The 18,635-nt window shown below is 34.4% G+C and overlaps 2 protein-coding genes across 3 annotated transcripts in view; one reads left to right on the forward strand and one right to left on the reverse strand.

Moving 5' to 3' along the window:
• Positions 1–4,371, forward strand: part of LOC134678670 (SCY1-like protein 2) — a 132,696-nt gene extending 128,325 nt beyond the window's left edge. Inside the window, exon 17 of the mRNA XM_063537316.1 lies at positions 1,046–4,371. Within this exon, the coding sequence (XP_063393386.1) occupies positions 1,046–1,072 (27 nt within the window). The 3' untranslated portion in view covers positions 1,073–4,371. The remainder of the gene's footprint in view (positions 1–1,045) is intronic.
• A 10,931-nt stretch (positions 4,372–15,302) lies between these two features.
• LOC134678668 (large proline-rich protein bag6-A) overlaps positions 15,303–18,635 on the reverse strand; it is a 35,719-nt gene continuing 32,386 nt past the window's right edge. For both annotated transcript variants that reach the window (XM_063537313.1, XM_063537312.1), the window contains exon 23: positions 15,303–18,592. In XM_063537313.1, coding sequence (XP_063393383.1) covers positions 18,550–18,592 — 43 coding nt within the window. In that variant the 3' untranslated portion in view covers positions 15,303–18,549. The remainder of the gene's footprint in view (positions 18,593–18,635) is intronic.

Consider the following 18,635-nt stretch of genomic DNA (forward strand, 5'->3'; position numbering starts at 1 on the left):
TGCTTTTTAGTGCCCAATTTACGCCTGCAAACAAACCTTTGTAGTTTAATTTCTACTTCAAGTAAATATTAGTATTTTTCAGATTTTTTGAGAGCATGTAGCGTAATATCTATGTGATTTAATAAAGATACACGTTTGTTTTATAAGTTTTGTAGTAATTATTGAAACCTAATATTAATTTGTAGAAATATAAATATCTCGTTATACAAACTGACCATACTGGAGTGCTTACATACTTTAATTATTCTGGTCGCGTAACTAAGTTGTTGTTATTAAACTAATACTAACAACATATGTTCCTACTGACATACCGAGTCGATTGTCACACAAAACCTGAAATCAAAATGATATTAAAAAGTGAAAATATATTCGTCCAGAGAATGTGGCCATAATGACAATATTTCAAAAAAAAAAGAAAAGTTAATTGATGTACTGGCACGCGACTTTAGTTCCTATCGCTTTTTACTTTTTATACCTACTATCAACACCAATAATTGGTGTCAACAGTTGATGATTTTCACCTAGGCTACGTTCAGAAAATAAATCAAGTAAATTGTGACCATTTATAATAAATCCTACTTACGAATTGTCTACAGAACTTAATATTATTTTCTTATTATACTCACTCCTAAACTGTCTGTGGATATTTTATGTTCCTGCTCTAGATAGCGTAGCAGCTTTGTAACCATGATCCCGTACTTGTACAAACCTCAATTAGAGACTACCCCTAATTACCTACCGAAAACATTACACACAACAGTACATTGTTTTACAATATAGAATAAAGGCTAAAAAACTACAGTTATTAACGAATGTATCAGCTGTTTTGATACGGCAGAAAATGCGTTTGTAATCAGTGTGTGATTTGGCATGTGTTAGGGGTAGTATAAGTGTTAGTACCTATAGTTAGCGTAGCGGAGGGACGGGGGCCGCGCGGCCGAGCCAGGCGGAGGCGCGCGCCGCGGGTTGCGGCCGCGAGCCCGGCACTACTCCAGTCTCGCACGCGCTTTGGATTTTAATCACTTTATGTTGTGGTTGCTTACAGTACCAGCTGTTTTCCGGGCGTACGTAAAGAGAGTTTCGTTAAAGATATAGCCGCGTAGCGTTAAAGCGAACGCAATGATAGCGGCGCCGTCGCGTGTCGCCGCGCCGCCTGCGCCGCCTCGACGCTCCGCGGCCCCCACTTCACGCCCGTCTCGACACACTCATCTCACGTTATTTATGAACAGCACGTGCTCTGTTACAATGATCGTGATCCCGCACGTAACTTATTATGATTATATTAAATATGACACTGGAATGTGTAGAACCTATTCGTGCCAATATTACTATATTTACACCAAAAATAATACTTCAGCTATTTTACGCAATAATACCCGATTTACTTTACAAGGTAAACACTGAAATATTTTAGAGTAGAAATAACAGTAGTAATTAAGTAGTCATGTTTTTAAAGAGTGGAATCACCCTGAATCGTATTATCCCGAAGCTCTTCAGTGTACTATCCCAAGCCATATAGGGATACCAAAGAATATTTTTAATACTTATAAATTCATAAATTGTTATGTTAGATATTGTTCCTGATGTCAAATTACAAATAGTTAACTGTAACCTATCGTAACTTTGCTGTTGGCCATTATTAAGGCCGCATAAAATTATGACAGAACATTGCCAGAAATGATGAAAATAAATCACAACCGAATGAAATATTTCAACCTCCAAAATATTAAAAATGTTTTACATTCTATTTTGATATAATATGAACTCTGAAGTTATGTTCTAAAAACTTTCAGTGCTACCAATGTAATTGTACCCAGTATCGGCGCATTATTACTACGTGTACCTATGCATAACTTTGCACTCACTTTAATTGAGGGCATATTAGAGTAGGTATATTTAAATATATAAATAAATGCTTTCAAATTAATAAAGGCGCAATTAATTAACTATAAAAATGAATGGAGAGCTTATTATTATAATAGCTACGTGTTGTATAAAATAGATTGATATGTTTTAATACAATCTTGATCAAAATGTAGAGTAACAGATAGATTAGAAATAATGAAACTATTGCAAAACAATTAACACGATTTGGCAATCTGGGAACAGTGAGATTTAAAAGGTAGGTTTGCTAAATAAAGGTATTCTCGAAAAGAATACCTTTTTTTAGAAGAAGGGTATTCTCGTGTCTCCACGACATAATATCTGCCGTTTGTCTCAAGGAAGGAGAAACAAAAGGTTGTGCTGTCAGAATTGTTAACTAAATAATTCTTACTAAGTATTCTTAGTAACAAAACTTAGCGTCGGCATTGCCATATTACACAAACCCATTATAACTCTGATCTGCAACGTAATTTAGTTGCTGTTATAAAGTTGAGGGTCGCTAGGAATAAACAACACAATATACAACTATAAATAGCGTTATTTTTTCCATCTTTAAACTATTTGACTTTTTTGCTCTAGCCTCTATATTATTGTATAGGTAATGTATAAGAAAATCAAACTATAAAACACTTGTTACGTTTTTACCTATGTCAAAAATGAAATAAAGCATTGCTGCGTCGCGAAATCAATTATGAAACTTTTAACCTCATTGAATAGATACCAGAGCAAAGAATGTAAATGTCTCTTTTTCTAGATTGCCATTGTTCCTATTACAAATATAAACGATCACCAAAAAGCCACATTTCTTTTTTGGATTCCTGTAAGAAAAGCTGATTTTATTCCCGACGCATCTCTGAGAACTTGGGAATCTCAAAAATGGATAGCATTATATTTTTTTTAGTATATGGGCTTAAATTAAGGTTAAACAATTTACGTAGCTGGAAATACCTTTCTGGAAATTGCACAACGCCCTTGTCGCAAATTGCCAAGTAAGGAGTGTAACCAATTAATATAGTACAATTATGAAAACCTGATGATTTATAACCAGCCATGTCAGAGATATCTCTGAATAAGCTAACTCTGCATGGCATTTGCAATGTGTGGGAATGTCATCTTTAATATAATATTTCTATGGAAATATGACGTGTATAAGGACACTCCCACACTTTGGTCTGTACACGTCGGAGCTGACTCTAATATAAGTCCACTTACTTATCTTCGCCTTCCTGAAGGGTTGCCACTTGCCAGCGCCCAGTAAAGAGGAGAAACGTCAACGCGATGTTAGACATCATCGACAACTACTCTTCTTCTAAAAAGCGCAAATCGCGGCAATAATAGAGATTGCATGTACCTATTTTTTAATCCCAGTCAAATATTTCACGTGTGATATATTAATAGTGACCTAAAATTTTATTTCTATTAGTCCCTTTTAGTAGTTCCTACATCAAAAGCATTTTTCTGATTGACCGGTTTTCAGTTTGGCGTTCCAGTGAATAGTGTGAAGTTTTCTCATACAGTTTCGGGGGCAATTTACAAGTAATTAATAATAAAACGGTGATGCGTTATAGGTACCGCTACGAAGGGTTTGCACCACATAAAATATTAATTAATAAGGTACCTTATTGTTGTATTCCGTGGTTTTAAATGCTACGTAGTTCACCGTGTTGTCGTCTGTCGTTAAGCGGGTTGGTGGGAGTGAATATGCCCTTGGATATGGTATTATTTAAATAGACTTGGGTGTAAGTAAATTACCTACAGCAACCTACTTTTCAATAATTTCAACATCACTTGCAGTGCATTTTGCTCGATCTTTTGGTTTCAACGAGGTGCACTACGAGTGATGACGAAATGAGATCGATTTGAAATAATTTGTTAATTTCTGCGGAAATGTAAACCGAACCTACCTTCAACTGTATTGTCGGATGGCTGTCTATAAAGAAACCCGACTTTTAAATTCTATAGATCCTGAAAACTGTGAAAAATAGAGATAATACTCCTAAAAATACGTGTGATACCTCATTAGATTCGTCATGATGCCTAGAAAAATGTATTCGAAACGTGTATTAGCACACAAAAAATATCAAAAGTTATAAACAAAAAAAGGGGGGGAAAGTAGTTATTTTTTATTTCCCCAATATCTCAACAAGTACTTATTAATATTTAAGAAACCAAACTTAATATTATAAAAGAGGAGGATATTTTCAATAAAACATTCTATACTGGCAGAACTGTATATCCATTATTTATACTTTTTATTCAACGTTGAACACAGCTCTCCGCGCTTCAATTTCGGGAAACGCGCGTGGAGTGAAAAAGCGATTACGTAACATTAAATATAATTTTAAAGGTATTAAATATTCATTAAAATTTTAAAAAAAATTATGGTGTGCTGTGAAATTTAAAAAAAACATATCAACAAATGTGCTACTTGTAGAAATTTATCTTAAAGTTATTTTTTGAACGAGTTAGTCAATTATTAATTAACAAAATTTTTCTCGAACTTCCTTCTTTATTGAAAACGAAAAAAAATGTATAAATAACTATCATAAAATTATGTAACTCTTAAGAGCCTTTTTTATACATACATACATACATATAATCATGCCTATTTCCCGGAGGGGTAGGTAGCCTTTTTTATATACATGCTTAATAAGATCAAGATGTAAAAGTTTTAATAAAGTTAATACTTTGCTGAAAATAAGTTTTAGAATAACATAGAAAATTGACAAAAATCGAAAAATCAAGGTAATATTGTAAAACTTAAAAGAACATTATAACCAAACTATTAATTTTTTAGAACTTTTATGGAGTAATATTATTAAACATATATATGAAAATAGCTCTAGAAGGCGACAAAATTTTACTATAGTTATTTATAAATCTTTTTTTTCCTTTTCAATAAAGAAGGAATTTTGCTAATTAACAATTGCCGAACTCGTTGAAAAAATTTTTTTTATGAATTTCTACAAGAAGTATATTTGTTGACATGTTTTAAATACACCTTTTTTTTTAATTTTTTTATTAATTAATTAATACCTTTAAAATTATATTTAATGTTACGTAACTGCTTTTTCACGCCGCGCGCGTTTCACGAAAATGGAGCGCGGAGGGCTGTGTTCAGCGATGAATAAAAAGTATAAATAATAGAGATAAATAGTTCTGCAAGTATGGAATGTTTTATTGGAAATATCCTCCTCTATTATAATATTAAGTTTGGTTTCTTAAATATTAATACTTTTTGAGATACTGGGGAAATAAAAGATATCTACTTTTTTCCCCTTTTTAGGGTTCCGTACCTCAAAAGGAAAAAAAACGGAACCCTTATAGGATCACTCGTGCGTCTGTCTGTCTGTCTGTCTGTCCGTCTGTCACAGCCTATTTTCTCCGAAACTACTGGACCAATTAAGTTGAAATTTCGTACACATATGTAAGATTGTGACCCAAAGACGGACATGTAACGTAAACAAATGAATTTTAAACATGGGGGCCACTTTGGGGGGGTAAATGAGAAAATAAAAAAAAAGATTTTCAAACTATATCGTGTTACATATCAAATGAAAGAGCTCAATGTGAGAATCTCAAACGTATATTTTTTATAATTTTAGAATAAACAGTTTAGAAGTAATTCAAGAAAATAGGCAAAAAATGACCATTCCCCCCCCTTTATCTCCGAAACTACTGGGTCTAAAATTTTGAAAAAAATACATAAAATAGGTCTTTACCTATAAATTACAGGAAAACCTATTAGAAATATGTAGTCAAGCGTGAGCCGGACCAATTACTTAACTAGTTTTTGATCCGACCCCTACCGGTTTTTTAAAGGCCAAATTCACTCGCGTTTCACATATATAAAAAATATATTGTTAAAAATTTAGTAATGTACGGAACCCTTGGAACGCGAGTCCGACGTGCACTTGGCCGGTTTTTTTGCTTATAACTTTTGATATTTTTTTGTGTTTTCTAGGCATCATGACGAATCTAATGAGGTATCACAAGTATTTTTAGGAGTATTATATATCTGGGGGCCGATTTTTTAATTTCGTTCGCTCGATTTCGTCACTCGAAAATCGATGGAAAACGGCGAAATGCTAATTTTTGAGATACGAGCGATAAAAATTTGGAATCTAGTGGTATTGATCACTCGATTTCAATTCTATTAGTAGAATTTAAATGCCTAGTAGTGGAGATATTAATTAACGAAATACACGAAATCGAGTGGTCGTAATTCAAAAATCGGCCCCCTGTATTTTTCACCGTTTTCAGGATCTCGAACAGACGTCGCAGTGAATGTTATTTAGACTTAAACGGTTTTTAATATCATACCTGCCCAGGTCCATACACGCCGATCGTATAATGTCATATTGATTGGTAATTATTTCACAATTTTCTAAACCAAATTTTCAATGTGTTTAGAAAATTTGTAAGCGAACCCTGAATAGTACGAGTAAAAACTCTGCCACGCCCGTCTGTCGGAAACTCGTCGTTAGTGAAAACTTAAAGGATATATAGATAGGTACAGTCGACATCAATAGAAGCGGATCAGACAACGCGTCTAAAGTATTCTCATGCAGCTTAAACAAAAGAGTTATGTATGTATGTAACAATTAGAATGTAATAAATACTTTTGAACTTGAACTGTAGATATTTGTCGCTATTTGGAAAAGTATTTCAGGATGGCAGATATTTTTAGCACGTTGTTCCATCCACCACTATAAGTACATGCCTACTCAGTATCCACACATACTTAAAGTCAGAACTTTAACTAGAAAATGACGCTGTAACTACGACATCGCAATAACTACAAGTTACATATCTATTTTTATACTCTACTGTATGTGTATTCGACGAACTGTCTTAAAGCAATGGTGTTTGTATAAGAAATTAATTAGTAATATACTTACATTTTAATTAGTCAGGGAAAATCAGATTTTTGTGAATTATAGGTACCTAAACTTGTATTAGTTTAATTGGAAGTATAACCAAAGATTTTATGTAAAATGAAATTTTATGTAAAATGAAAGAATTGTTGTGAGAAGCGCCGAGCGCGGCGGCCCGGCCAGCGAAGTTCAGTGCCGCCGCTGACGCCGCGTGTTGTTAGCGAAGATGGAACCTTCCCTCGCGGAAGGTGCCATAAAAGGCAATCAATATTTTGAATTGTGAACCGATTAATTAGGGGTAATAGGAGAATAAAGTTTTTTTAGTCTTTATTTTGTATATTTTAATATAAAATGTGATAGGATATCGATGCAAATGTTTGGCATCGGTCCAGATTCAGTGAGAAGGGTTTCGGTGCCCTGCTAAGATAGGTGTTTTTGAAGATTTTCTCACATTGTAGCGTAAATTTATAATTATACTCAATATCACTTGAAATGAAATACTTATAATATAATATATATATACATAGTCTTTAAAGCATCAATCCTGTCGGATGGTATCTTCAAGTACAAAAGAAGTAATGGAAATTTTAAAGAGTATACATATAAATATACTGCGCTCCGGTACCTACCTACCTGAAATTTATTTACTCAATAGTCAAAAGCGTCACATTTACACGTAGATTAATTTGTTATTTGTAATGCACCGCTCACTCATAAGTCATAGCCACCCTCGTACAAATAATAGAAGCAATAATAAATGTAGATACTAGAGTCGTGTGGCAGGTGACTTCCATGCGCCGTCCACGGGACGGCTCCATGTGAAGCAGCCGCGCCGCTAGGCCAGAGGGGCTACCGCCAAAACCGAAATTCGCAAATTGCGGGGATCTTTCTCTTTTACTCCAATGAAGGCGTAATTAGAACGACAGAGAAAAATGCCCGCAATTTGCGAACTTCGATTTTCGCGGTTATAACCCAGTATCCCTCGCCACCTCGCCTCTCGCCTGCACCATGCAGCAATATCTGCTCTGCTAATCTAGTACCTGACAACTATTTAAAAGTTACTATACATTCATATATCTATTTTTATATCTCACATAAAATACGAAAGTAATTTCAATATTTTCAATTACAAAGTATTAGTAAATAGTTTTGAAAAATCAATATGTATATAACTAACGTAGGTTTAGTTACCCAAAGTTTATCAAAACTGTTATAAGTATCAATGTAATGTGCTAAAGCCAGAACTATTTATTTTCATTAAAGATTACTCCATAAATGCACTTTAGTATCGACTAAACTCCTTTTATTCGTATGTTATTAGTGGCTATATCAGCTACTAGTATTCTGGCAAATAAAATAATTCTGATGCTGACTCCAAATTTTTTTGCGGAATGATCCATTTACTACTGCTACGGATGCAGTAACACCACGAAGTACACCTAAAAAGTTTCCAAATTACGGCTTGCGGCCTGAATCCAACCTTTAAAGGTAACTTCAACATAACTGAGGCACAGAATAAATAATAGTACTGCCGTACAGAAAGGAAACTTCCTACAAAACCGAAGTTTGACAGCGGTTCAGGGTCGAATCATGCTATCCCTTTCTAATGCGTAGCACTATCCCTTTCGGCTATTTAGGGTTGTCATAATTCAAGTGATTATCTTATCTGTGGTCGTGCACGCAAAAGGAAGTCAAGTGGTGCCAACCCTAATAATTGCTCGGAGCAATGCTGAGCCGAGTTTGGCCGAAGTCAGGAGTTTCGCACCCCTGAGGCCAAATTCGACATGTACAACTGTCATATCATATTTCGCATCCACGTCAAATCAACAGTTGATTTTATTGCATGTTGATTCTATAATCAAGTTTAGTGTTGATTCGATCACCTGTTGATAATAATATATCATTTGGTGCAGCCAAAGCTCAACTCTGAACAAGGGGTGGTAGAAAGTAGATGAACATGAAGTCTTAGTTCGAAGAAAATTCGAAATCTGGGTTTTTAATATCAATATTTATGGATGCATGTCTGAATAAACTTGTTTTTTGAACAAATGATTTGTAAAGTTAGAACGCCTTTCATTAAATTATTTGGGGCAACGCGGCTTGGAAGAAGGTATGTGCCAATGACCCAATTTCAGAGTAATCTCCAGAGCAGTGTGCGGAAGGACATCGGCGACGTAATACGTACGATGTACATATTTATGTATCAAACTTCCACCTGGCGCCGCGCCGGGCACCGTCGCCGTCGATACTAAAGTGCATTATGTTATAAACGGCGTTACTAGTCGAGCCATATTTGCAATTTATACTAATCTGTTGTAATAGAATACTAATCTGTTACTTTATAAGATTGTTAGGAAAGTGAGTTAGAGGTAAGCTGGAAACGTCAAGGTAATAGGCGGAAGCTTTACTTTATGGTAACATCGCCTTACTATTGTCTTATCAGATTGATGCTTATTAAAAATACAAAGATCTATTATTGTTACAAAATAACCACATATTTTATTACTGTTAGCTTTCCACTGATTACAAATTATTGTAATTAATAATCGGTAGAAAACTCATAACTGTGTTAGTTAACTTAGTTACTGTTTGTACAGTCGGCGCCTCGAATATCTGCGAGTAGGTACTTTTTGATACCGAGCTACGAGTGCTACGACCTCTTTATAATTTATGATAGCTTAATAAATTTTACGAGCTTCCATTAAGAAGGCTCATTTGCGCAAATATTTTCAGGTTGATAGTAAATTCAAGAAAACAATCTTAATCTTAATAAACATTTTCTCTATCATTAACTGATATTACCATAATTGATTATATACTTATATATTAAATAATGTATCGTATTTATAACTAAATAAATGTGATCTTATTCGGTAGGTTGTACTTGATATTGATACCTATATCAAATATAAAATCTATTACTAATGTAGCTAAAAATGTGGTTCTTGAGACTAACTTTTTCAGATGAGAACATGTTAATATTAATTATATTTCATATATCTTACTATGTTTTGATATATTATATGTGCCTATTTGAGAAATTGTTATTAAGTGTATCCAACTTGAAAGATCGCCGATGAGAGCTAAACCCGCTACTTATTCGAATATGTGCGAACTTACGGCTTGTGACCAATCATTATACCTATTTTGAGATTCATTCTTCTGGTTGTGGTGTGTGCTCAGTGTTAGAATACTTACTTATTAGCATTTTACACGTAAATTATAGTAACTAACAGGCTCCTGGTCGGCCACCGATGCGCTCCGCCGTCACTAGCTCCTCGGCGGCAGAGCTATCGAACACTAACATTTCATACTAACTATACCTACACATCTTTTACTTATAATACTCGATGTGATTCTTAGGTATTGCCATGCCTACGTACATATGTTACATGTACCTACTTAGTGTAATGGGTAAATATGTACTTTACATTTTTGATTAATACTTATTGTACTATTCTTAGAGTAATTAATATATTGTAAGAGATATTTAATACTCTCCCTTGTGATCTTGTTCTGTGACTCTAAATTATTCTCTAAACTTGACTGCTATCTCTTCTAAGGCAAAAATAATATTGGACAATACTTTTATAAGCTGTTTCTTACATCTCGCTGCGGAGTAGGTACAGTCCGCGTCATAGCTCTAGCTAACGTTAAGACCGCCTTTACGCTTGGTACATAGAGCTTATCCAATTTGAGATGTATACATACATAAAATACAAGACTTACGTTTTTTCTTACACTATATTCATATAAGGTATGTCTGTAAATACGGGAAAACGTTGCCTTAATGTGTTTTTTTTACTTTTATCATTTTGATATATTTATCATTCTACATTTCAGATTTACATATCACTAAATGCCTACTGTGTGATTCGTCTCTGTCCCTGTAGCGTTGCTGTAGCGTCGACTAACGGCAATATTGTGTAATAACAGAACATGTTATCATATAAAATAATATTAGGTGATAATCTTAAACACTGGAAGTTATTTATTGTTACCTATTCTTATAAGTTGTGCTTCATATATAATTTAAGATAATTGAGACAGAACAGAAATTAATTAGTCCAGAACGAAGTAGTTAATTATATCCCAATTACTTCTAAATGTTAATTTACATTTTATTTACCTTACCTGCGTTTTATTTTCCACGCTAGCCACTTAGGGTTAGATTACACGATAAACGATAGTCAAATTTTTAATATAGCAACCATAATTGTCCGTAGATTGAATGTTGTATTCAATAAGATACAATTTCACCTGACAGTGAGTAGGTAACTGTGTAATAAAATAATTGTGATGTCTGTTCTTTTTGTTTTCTGTAGATCAAGTAACCAGGAGACTCTAAATTTATGTTCACTTATCCTTTGCTGTTCTAAACGTGTATAACTACGTGAATCATGTAGAACATTAATGAAATAAACGAATCAAATAATAACCTAAGTATTTATTAATCCTTATTAACCACCCAACCTTAACGAGCCTTATTCCAAACTCCAAGCAACTTGGAGTTTATGGGTACCTATTGGGTAACTTCCTAAGAGCATTTTCACATTGCCCGATCGGATACAGTATCAAGATACAGAAATCATTATTACTAAAAACGATAAGTACTTAATACAAAAAAGCGGAATTCATGCCAATCTCTAAAAGCTCTTACAATGAGATTGAGATACCAATCTAATGTAACGTATAATAAAGAAATAAATCATGCGCTATATTTTATGTGATGGTAATTAATATTTTAATTATTTGATGACTCGCCATGGCCTCCATAACCCCACAAAATAATTTTTAGTGAACATTTAACGAAGACATAAATCAGACGCGCTAAAAAGCCTCAATTATGTTCCAGCGATATTCCCTAAACAAAAAACATATCATCGAAAGTATCGAAACAAGATTAATGTTTCACAAGTCTTGACTAGATAGATTTATTACCTATACACAATTACACGCCCGACGAATCCAATAAGCCAGAAATATCAGATAGCTAAAACGAATTTAATTAAACGAATTTTAGCATTCCTCCGGAAAGTGACTGCTCATCTAAACAAATATTTAAAAATAAGGTAAAAACGTCATTACTAGAAAATTCTGTGAAATAGAACCCAAGTACCTAAGTAGTCTGTAGAATTAGCAAGTAGTATAATATCGCTCGCAGACGTATCTGCATGTTTAAAAAGTTTATTTAGCAAGTAGAATTAGATTCACAATTAAGTAGTATAGTAGTGTAGTAGTAGTAGTAGTAGTAGTATAGTGTATTATTTTAAGTTATGTAATTTATGTAAGCGCACACAATAGGTTAAGAAAAGAGTGTTTTTATTCGCCAACAAACTGTTCCGCAGTTTGGCGAAATTTCAAATATGTAAATTTGTTTATTGTGTATGTTAGAAAAAAAAAAAAAAAAAAAATCCACAGTTGGAGGCTGAAATCTTAAGCATAATATTGTGTGTTACATATTCAAGTTTTTATAAGTAGGTATAGTAGGTACCTACATATATCCATTTTCCTTACTGAACTTGTTGAACACAAGTCATCTGAATATATATGGTATCTCCCAACTTTAAATGCGCTTTATTCTATGAGTCAAGTAAAATTACATACACATTTAATTATTTATATTAATAATAATATTAAACATTGTACGTTTTTAACATTCACGGACCGATTTTGGATTGCAGCCACGCTATTTGGAAAGTTGGAAGGCTCGTCAGTGGCCACAATCGGCGCGATTCGGAAAGTGAATTAGAGATTAACTATATACGATATAGTAAAGATATGTGACGTCCCACGGATAAAGGTACCTTATGGCGGTTGGCGCTTACGATTATTAACGTCGCTCCAATATTATTGCGGCGCTATGCGACGTAAGCGCCAGCCGCCATAAGGTACCTTTTGTCGTGGAACGTCACATAACTTTACTATTTCATATCTAGTGAATTTCTAATTAATTTTCCGAATCGCGGCTCCAGCCGCCATAAGGTACCTTTTGCCGTGGAACGTCACATATCTTGACTATTTCATATCTAGTGCATCTCTTATTCATTTCCCGAATCGAGCCGTATGTTCTGTCAGGTAAACATCGTGAGTTTTTGACAATTGTACAGAGTACCTGCGACTTTAAATTAGTCCTACTTCGAGCGACTGCCCCGTCGGCGGCGTTTCTAATGCCTATTTCAATTACGAACGTAGAACTTGCTTCACGTCAAGGTAAGTGCACTTGGTTTGCTTTGCAAATAAGTTGGATTAAGAGGAGGAATATAGGGACTACGTTTGTATGGAGAAACGGCCGTCCCCTTTCTTCTTAATAATGTTAATGTCCAGAGAGGAAAATGAGGCCTATTTGTATTTAAAGGCGATTTCGCGTGGCCTCGATGTATCCTCTTAAAGGGTTGACCGGTGAATGGGCCAAATGTATGCGTGCGAAATCGGCGGCTTAGGGTTATCACAACCCTGTATCAGCGAAGCGGCGTCCATGTATTCAAGGGTCTGTACAATCCAAAAACTGGAGGCCGATTTTTGAATTTCGACCACTCGATTTCGTGTATTTTGTTCAATAATATCTCCAGTACCCGGCATTTGAATTTTACTAATAGAATTGAAAACGAGTGGTCAATACCACCCGATTCCTAATTTCTATCGGTCGTATTTATAATTTTATCAGTAGAATTTAAATGCCTAGTAGTGGAGATATTAATTAACGAAATACACGAAATACATGAAATTCAAAAATCGGCCCCCAGGTCGCTTAACAAACAAACGGCGAACTTCAATAAAAAACGTAGTGGAAGTAGATGGATAACTCACTCTCAATTTTAAATAAAACTCATATTTGTATTTTATTATATTTATATAATAAAAGCTACACACATAAATTGATCAATAAACGGTTGGTATAATAAATATTTACAAAAAGACATTACGCCTACCGCGAGAATTGAAATTCGGATAGGTAGAGGTCTATCTCCGTCTCTGTCGATCTTGCATAATTTGAGCGACAGGGACGCAAAACGACGAATTTTGATGTTTGCGATATACAATCCACCTGAAACCTAATTAGTCCTTACGTGTCTATTTTAAATCATTCAAGCAGCCCAGATATTTTTATATGAACAGCGGAACGTGAATGGCTCGAAGCTCGCTAAAGCGAATTCCTCGATAACACGAAATAAAACGCTAGCAAGGAGCCTTCAAAACCTCCATATCTCGAAATATTCAATCTCATTAAGATGGAGTAACCGACGATCCATATTCTATATACCTAAACGTGTTTATAAGTAGATACTTATTACATTTTTGTTTCATCTGAGACTCTATTAAAAATATTTCTATAATAATCAAAGATGGAATTATATTAAAAAATGTGCGAGTAAAGCGTGTTACCTACTGGCCGACGTGGGTTGTGTATACTCGTATGTCGGTCGACCGTGAAGAATGCGAGCAGCCGATCGTAAAACAGCGACCTCGAGCGACAAATGGTACAGTGACCACGAGATTGTACTCGGACGAAGACACCAACCTTTTCTATCGTACAGTCACTTGCGACAATATATTTTACTTTTCGAAGGACGCAAAAATATCTGACACGATCTTATTTGTAGAACCATAAGACCGTGTCACATATTTCTGCGGTTTTTCGAAGAGTAACATATTATTGCAGGTCACTCTCAGGAACATCGGAATCAATAAAGCGAAAAGAATCATCAATTATCCGATATTAAAAGAAAAATAAATCTACGAACAGGTAACATCGCGCACAACCCGATTCTGATTTGTAACTATTTCTCGCGGTATTTATGCCTCATCCTAAGTATGAAGTTAAATTTAATGTTAAAGTCGACATAGAGTACAGATAAGGGTGATAAATTGATAAAAGTAGATACAATACTTTCACAAGCCATAACGGAAAAATACCCTTTTGACAGTGAGCATTTTACATGTATTTTACAAGGCCAAGAGAGCATAATAATCTGGACAACCTCGGTGTCATTTGCATGTGACCATTAGTAACAACAAATCTAAGAGAAGTCTTGGTAAGTACATGGGAGAACTAATAACGTAATTTCGTACTAACGATTAAGTATGGCATTATTTTATAACTAATCAATAACGACTCGTCTATTCATTTATCTTTTTATTACAATTAGTTACTGAAATGTGACTGAAAATACGGATTGTCTGTCTTCTCAAATGGAGAGATGACAAAATGTTCAGAAAAACATTTTCCTAGTTTAATTACTATTCCTTAAGGTGTAGCTTTTATAGCCAATACATCATTGTAAAGGATGATGCAATATTCACTATTACTTAATGCTATTTTATGAGAACATGAACATAATTAACTGAGTGCCAGCGACAACATACTTCAAACCTCTGAAGTTAAATTTGGTTACTAAGTAATCCGTTGAAACGTCTAAATATATTCGAGTGATGAAGAAAAGACGAAAGAGAAAAACATTTCATGAGGTAAATATAAAGTCTGGAAGATATAATAAAATTTTGGAGAAAATAGAAGTCAAAATAAAATAAACAAAATGAATTACCGTAATCATCAATTATATTTATCTAACGCCACATTAATTACATCAACGCCTATAATTTTATCATGTGAACTTAAAATACACCCACTACCTTACACATCACATTGTCAATAAAACAGCAAATTAACTGTTCTTGTGCATACATGGATTATCACAAAAATCTTTATTTTCTAAATCCTGCTAACATGCTTTTTAAATCAGTTGACCTCTTGAAAACATCGTTTGATGACACTTTAGTTAGTTCGCGTTAAGAATGCAGTAAAATCAACATTGTCCGCCGACCTAGCGATGCTTGTAACCAATCAAATCGTTCCTAATTAGAAAGTATATATTATTATGCCTTCAACTGGTCACTGTGAACTTGACTTTCTATTTAGGAACGATTTGATTGGTTACGGGCGGGACTATCCGGCGGACAGTGATAATTTTCCTGCATTCTTAACGCGAACAAACTACGGGAGAAGAGTTTCATTCTTGATGCGATCCCATGCCTATCGATATAGCAATAATCCGCGCTTGCACCTTTCTTACAAACAAATAGGCGAATATATGACGGCTATGTGATAACATTTAATTTTTTAAGATTAGTATTTAGCTAAACATCAATACTGCATGTGATGGATCAATAAGCTGCTTAGAGGCTATGTGAATAATTGCACTAAACGCTGTCGCAGTTAGAATTTGGTCACATTATCGAGTAGTTGGTTATATTAATACCTGTAACGAGGGAGTCGGGAGGTATGTAATATAGTTTCAATAAACGTGTTTGAGCCTATCATATAATTAACAGTACCTCTTAAGTCTTGTTGTGTAGTAGGTACTATATCTGAGAATTTAACCGTTAAATATATGCCTTTATAGACCGACTACTAAGATCTAATGTAACCAAACTAATGCTCGCATTACTATATATACAAAAGTACATCAGTCTCATGATACATGTTTCAACAAGTGATTGGTCTGTATCGTGTTGAGTTCAGCACTAATGACACGAGCATGGGCCTGCGCGGTCCCCGGCACTTGACAGGGGCAGACTGCTTGCTACTAGCCACACTTACTACAACTGCTTATGTTTGTATTCCAAATAGCAGCGCAAAAGATAACATAACTTTCTTAACATTCCACCTGCTTAACCTTTTCGCCGCCACGTCAATGAAGTAAGTAATATGGTGTCATCAGCGTCAAGCCAGAAATTGCACGTAGGTAACCAACCCGTATAACATATCAAGTGATGGCGTGAGGCACAAAATGTACCGACTTTATATCAAGTCAATGGCGGCGAAAAGGTTAAAATGAAACTGGTAATTATAGTTATTTACATAGATAACGTTTCTGTTCTGTGTTTAGTTATTATATTGTACATAGTAAATGATCCGAGTCACGCGCATTAATATTTAAATGTAACGATTACACGACCGCACTGAACCAGAACCTGAACCAAGCAACACTTTCATCTCAAACCTCATACATGTGCTAAGTATTGCGCATTTTGCAATGAAACACATAAAATAAACATTTTAAAAAGTTGTATATAACATCCATTAGGTTTCGTATTTCGTACATAAGTTGGATTTATTAAAAATTATAACCTCAGTTAAAAAAAAATACCAGACGTATTCCTTTAAGCTAAAATACTTAGTTCATAAATTCCGTCACATCTAAGGGTACAAAATCCTTGATATTTATTTAATTTACAATATAATTTAACGTTATTTGCTGGCGCAGTTTTGGATAATTCTAGATAATATTCGGAAAGTCATAAAAGAATCGTTAATAAATACGCTAGAGTTAGACAATGACACGTCTGCAACGATTTTGATAGCACACGCAGTGCAAGTGTTATCTTAAACGACAAACTTATATGATACTATGATGTATAAATAACACTGGCACTGCGTGTGCTATCAAAGTTGTTGCAGGCTTATCTTGGTATAACATGGTATAATTCTACATGTTTAGGGTGATTTCGACCAATGTATATGTTGCAGTCAAAAGTGTGAACTGGTCAAAAGAACTTTTAACCGACAAAAACAGGCAAAACTGCTTTTGACTGAGCATGTTGGTCAAAAGTAGTTTTACTTTAGAACCCAAACGTAAAAAAAAACTTTAGCATCCATAGCTATACTATAACTATGCGTCGGTGTTTTTTAAACTCCGTTAATTTAAAGAGTGCATTTCTGAGGTTTTCTTAAAGACACCACACTCCGTATTTTTATCTGATAAGGCCGCTACGAGCGTGAGCGTGCCTTAGGGCCTGTGTATACATATTGATTAGTATTTAATATGAGTTGATACATTTGCTACCAAAAACGAGTACCTACTATCGGGGACGATCGATATTCTAAATGATATTCATTTGAAGTCATAGTTTTCAATTGTTTGGTTGAGTTAAATAGAATGCCCGTGTTACAACAACGCTATATGCAGCATTTAACTACTTTTATATGAAAATTAAAATAACTATGTCATTCAGATTGCACCAACCCGTATGTCACCGTTCGCAATATTTTATTGTATGGGAATTTACATAGATCTCTTGCTGATCAGTCTGTCAAATGTGGTTGGTGCAAATGGCCCTAAATTGTACTTAACCATACCCTGAAGATAACAGAGATATAAGAAAAAGTGTATAACAATAAAGTAAAACTCAAATCTGACAAAAATTACGAAACTTCAAAAACAATAGTATTGATTGCCTACATTCAGCTACAAACTGTGACAGTCAAATCTTGTTTAAAGCTAGTTTAACGAAACAGCGGATAAATGGACAATCCTTTAAATTTTATTATTTTATAACAGATATATTTCCATTTGCCTCTATCCTTAAACGTAACCTTTACACGACATTACCATAAATAGTTTAAACTATGGATCGTATATTGCAGTCAATTCAAATAAATTACTCGCAGATGTAAATTAAACTTGTATTTTTTCAAGTGTCGAAATACACCGGCTGTGAGGCTGGTCTGACATTACTATCAACTTAAAATATTTGAGTATATTTAAAATTACCAAGTCAATAATAGTTTGCAAAAGCACGTATATCCATATCCAGTAACCTTTTAGACAGAAGACGGCTCCTGAATTTTAGAACTCATATAAGTGGTCGTGTCAAAATTTAGAATGCTAAAATGCAATCAGTCTAACTAAAACAACACTCGCATACAGCGTAACTACAAAATGTTTAACTTAATATTGTAACCGCGAGGCAGGCGTAGACTGCGACGAGTGCACGGAGAGTACATTTAAGATTTGTCCTCGCTTTTTTTGCTCGGGTCTTTCTTTGTGCTGCAATAAACGAAATTTAGATTATTAAAATAAAATAAAAAAC

This window comes from Cydia fagiglandana, chromosome Z (assembly GCF_963556715.1).
Source record: "Cydia fagiglandana chromosome Z, ilCydFagi1.1, whole genome shotgun sequence".
Classification (NCBI taxonomy): domain Eukaryota; kingdom Metazoa; phylum Arthropoda; class Insecta; order Lepidoptera; family Tortricidae; genus Cydia; species Cydia fagiglandana.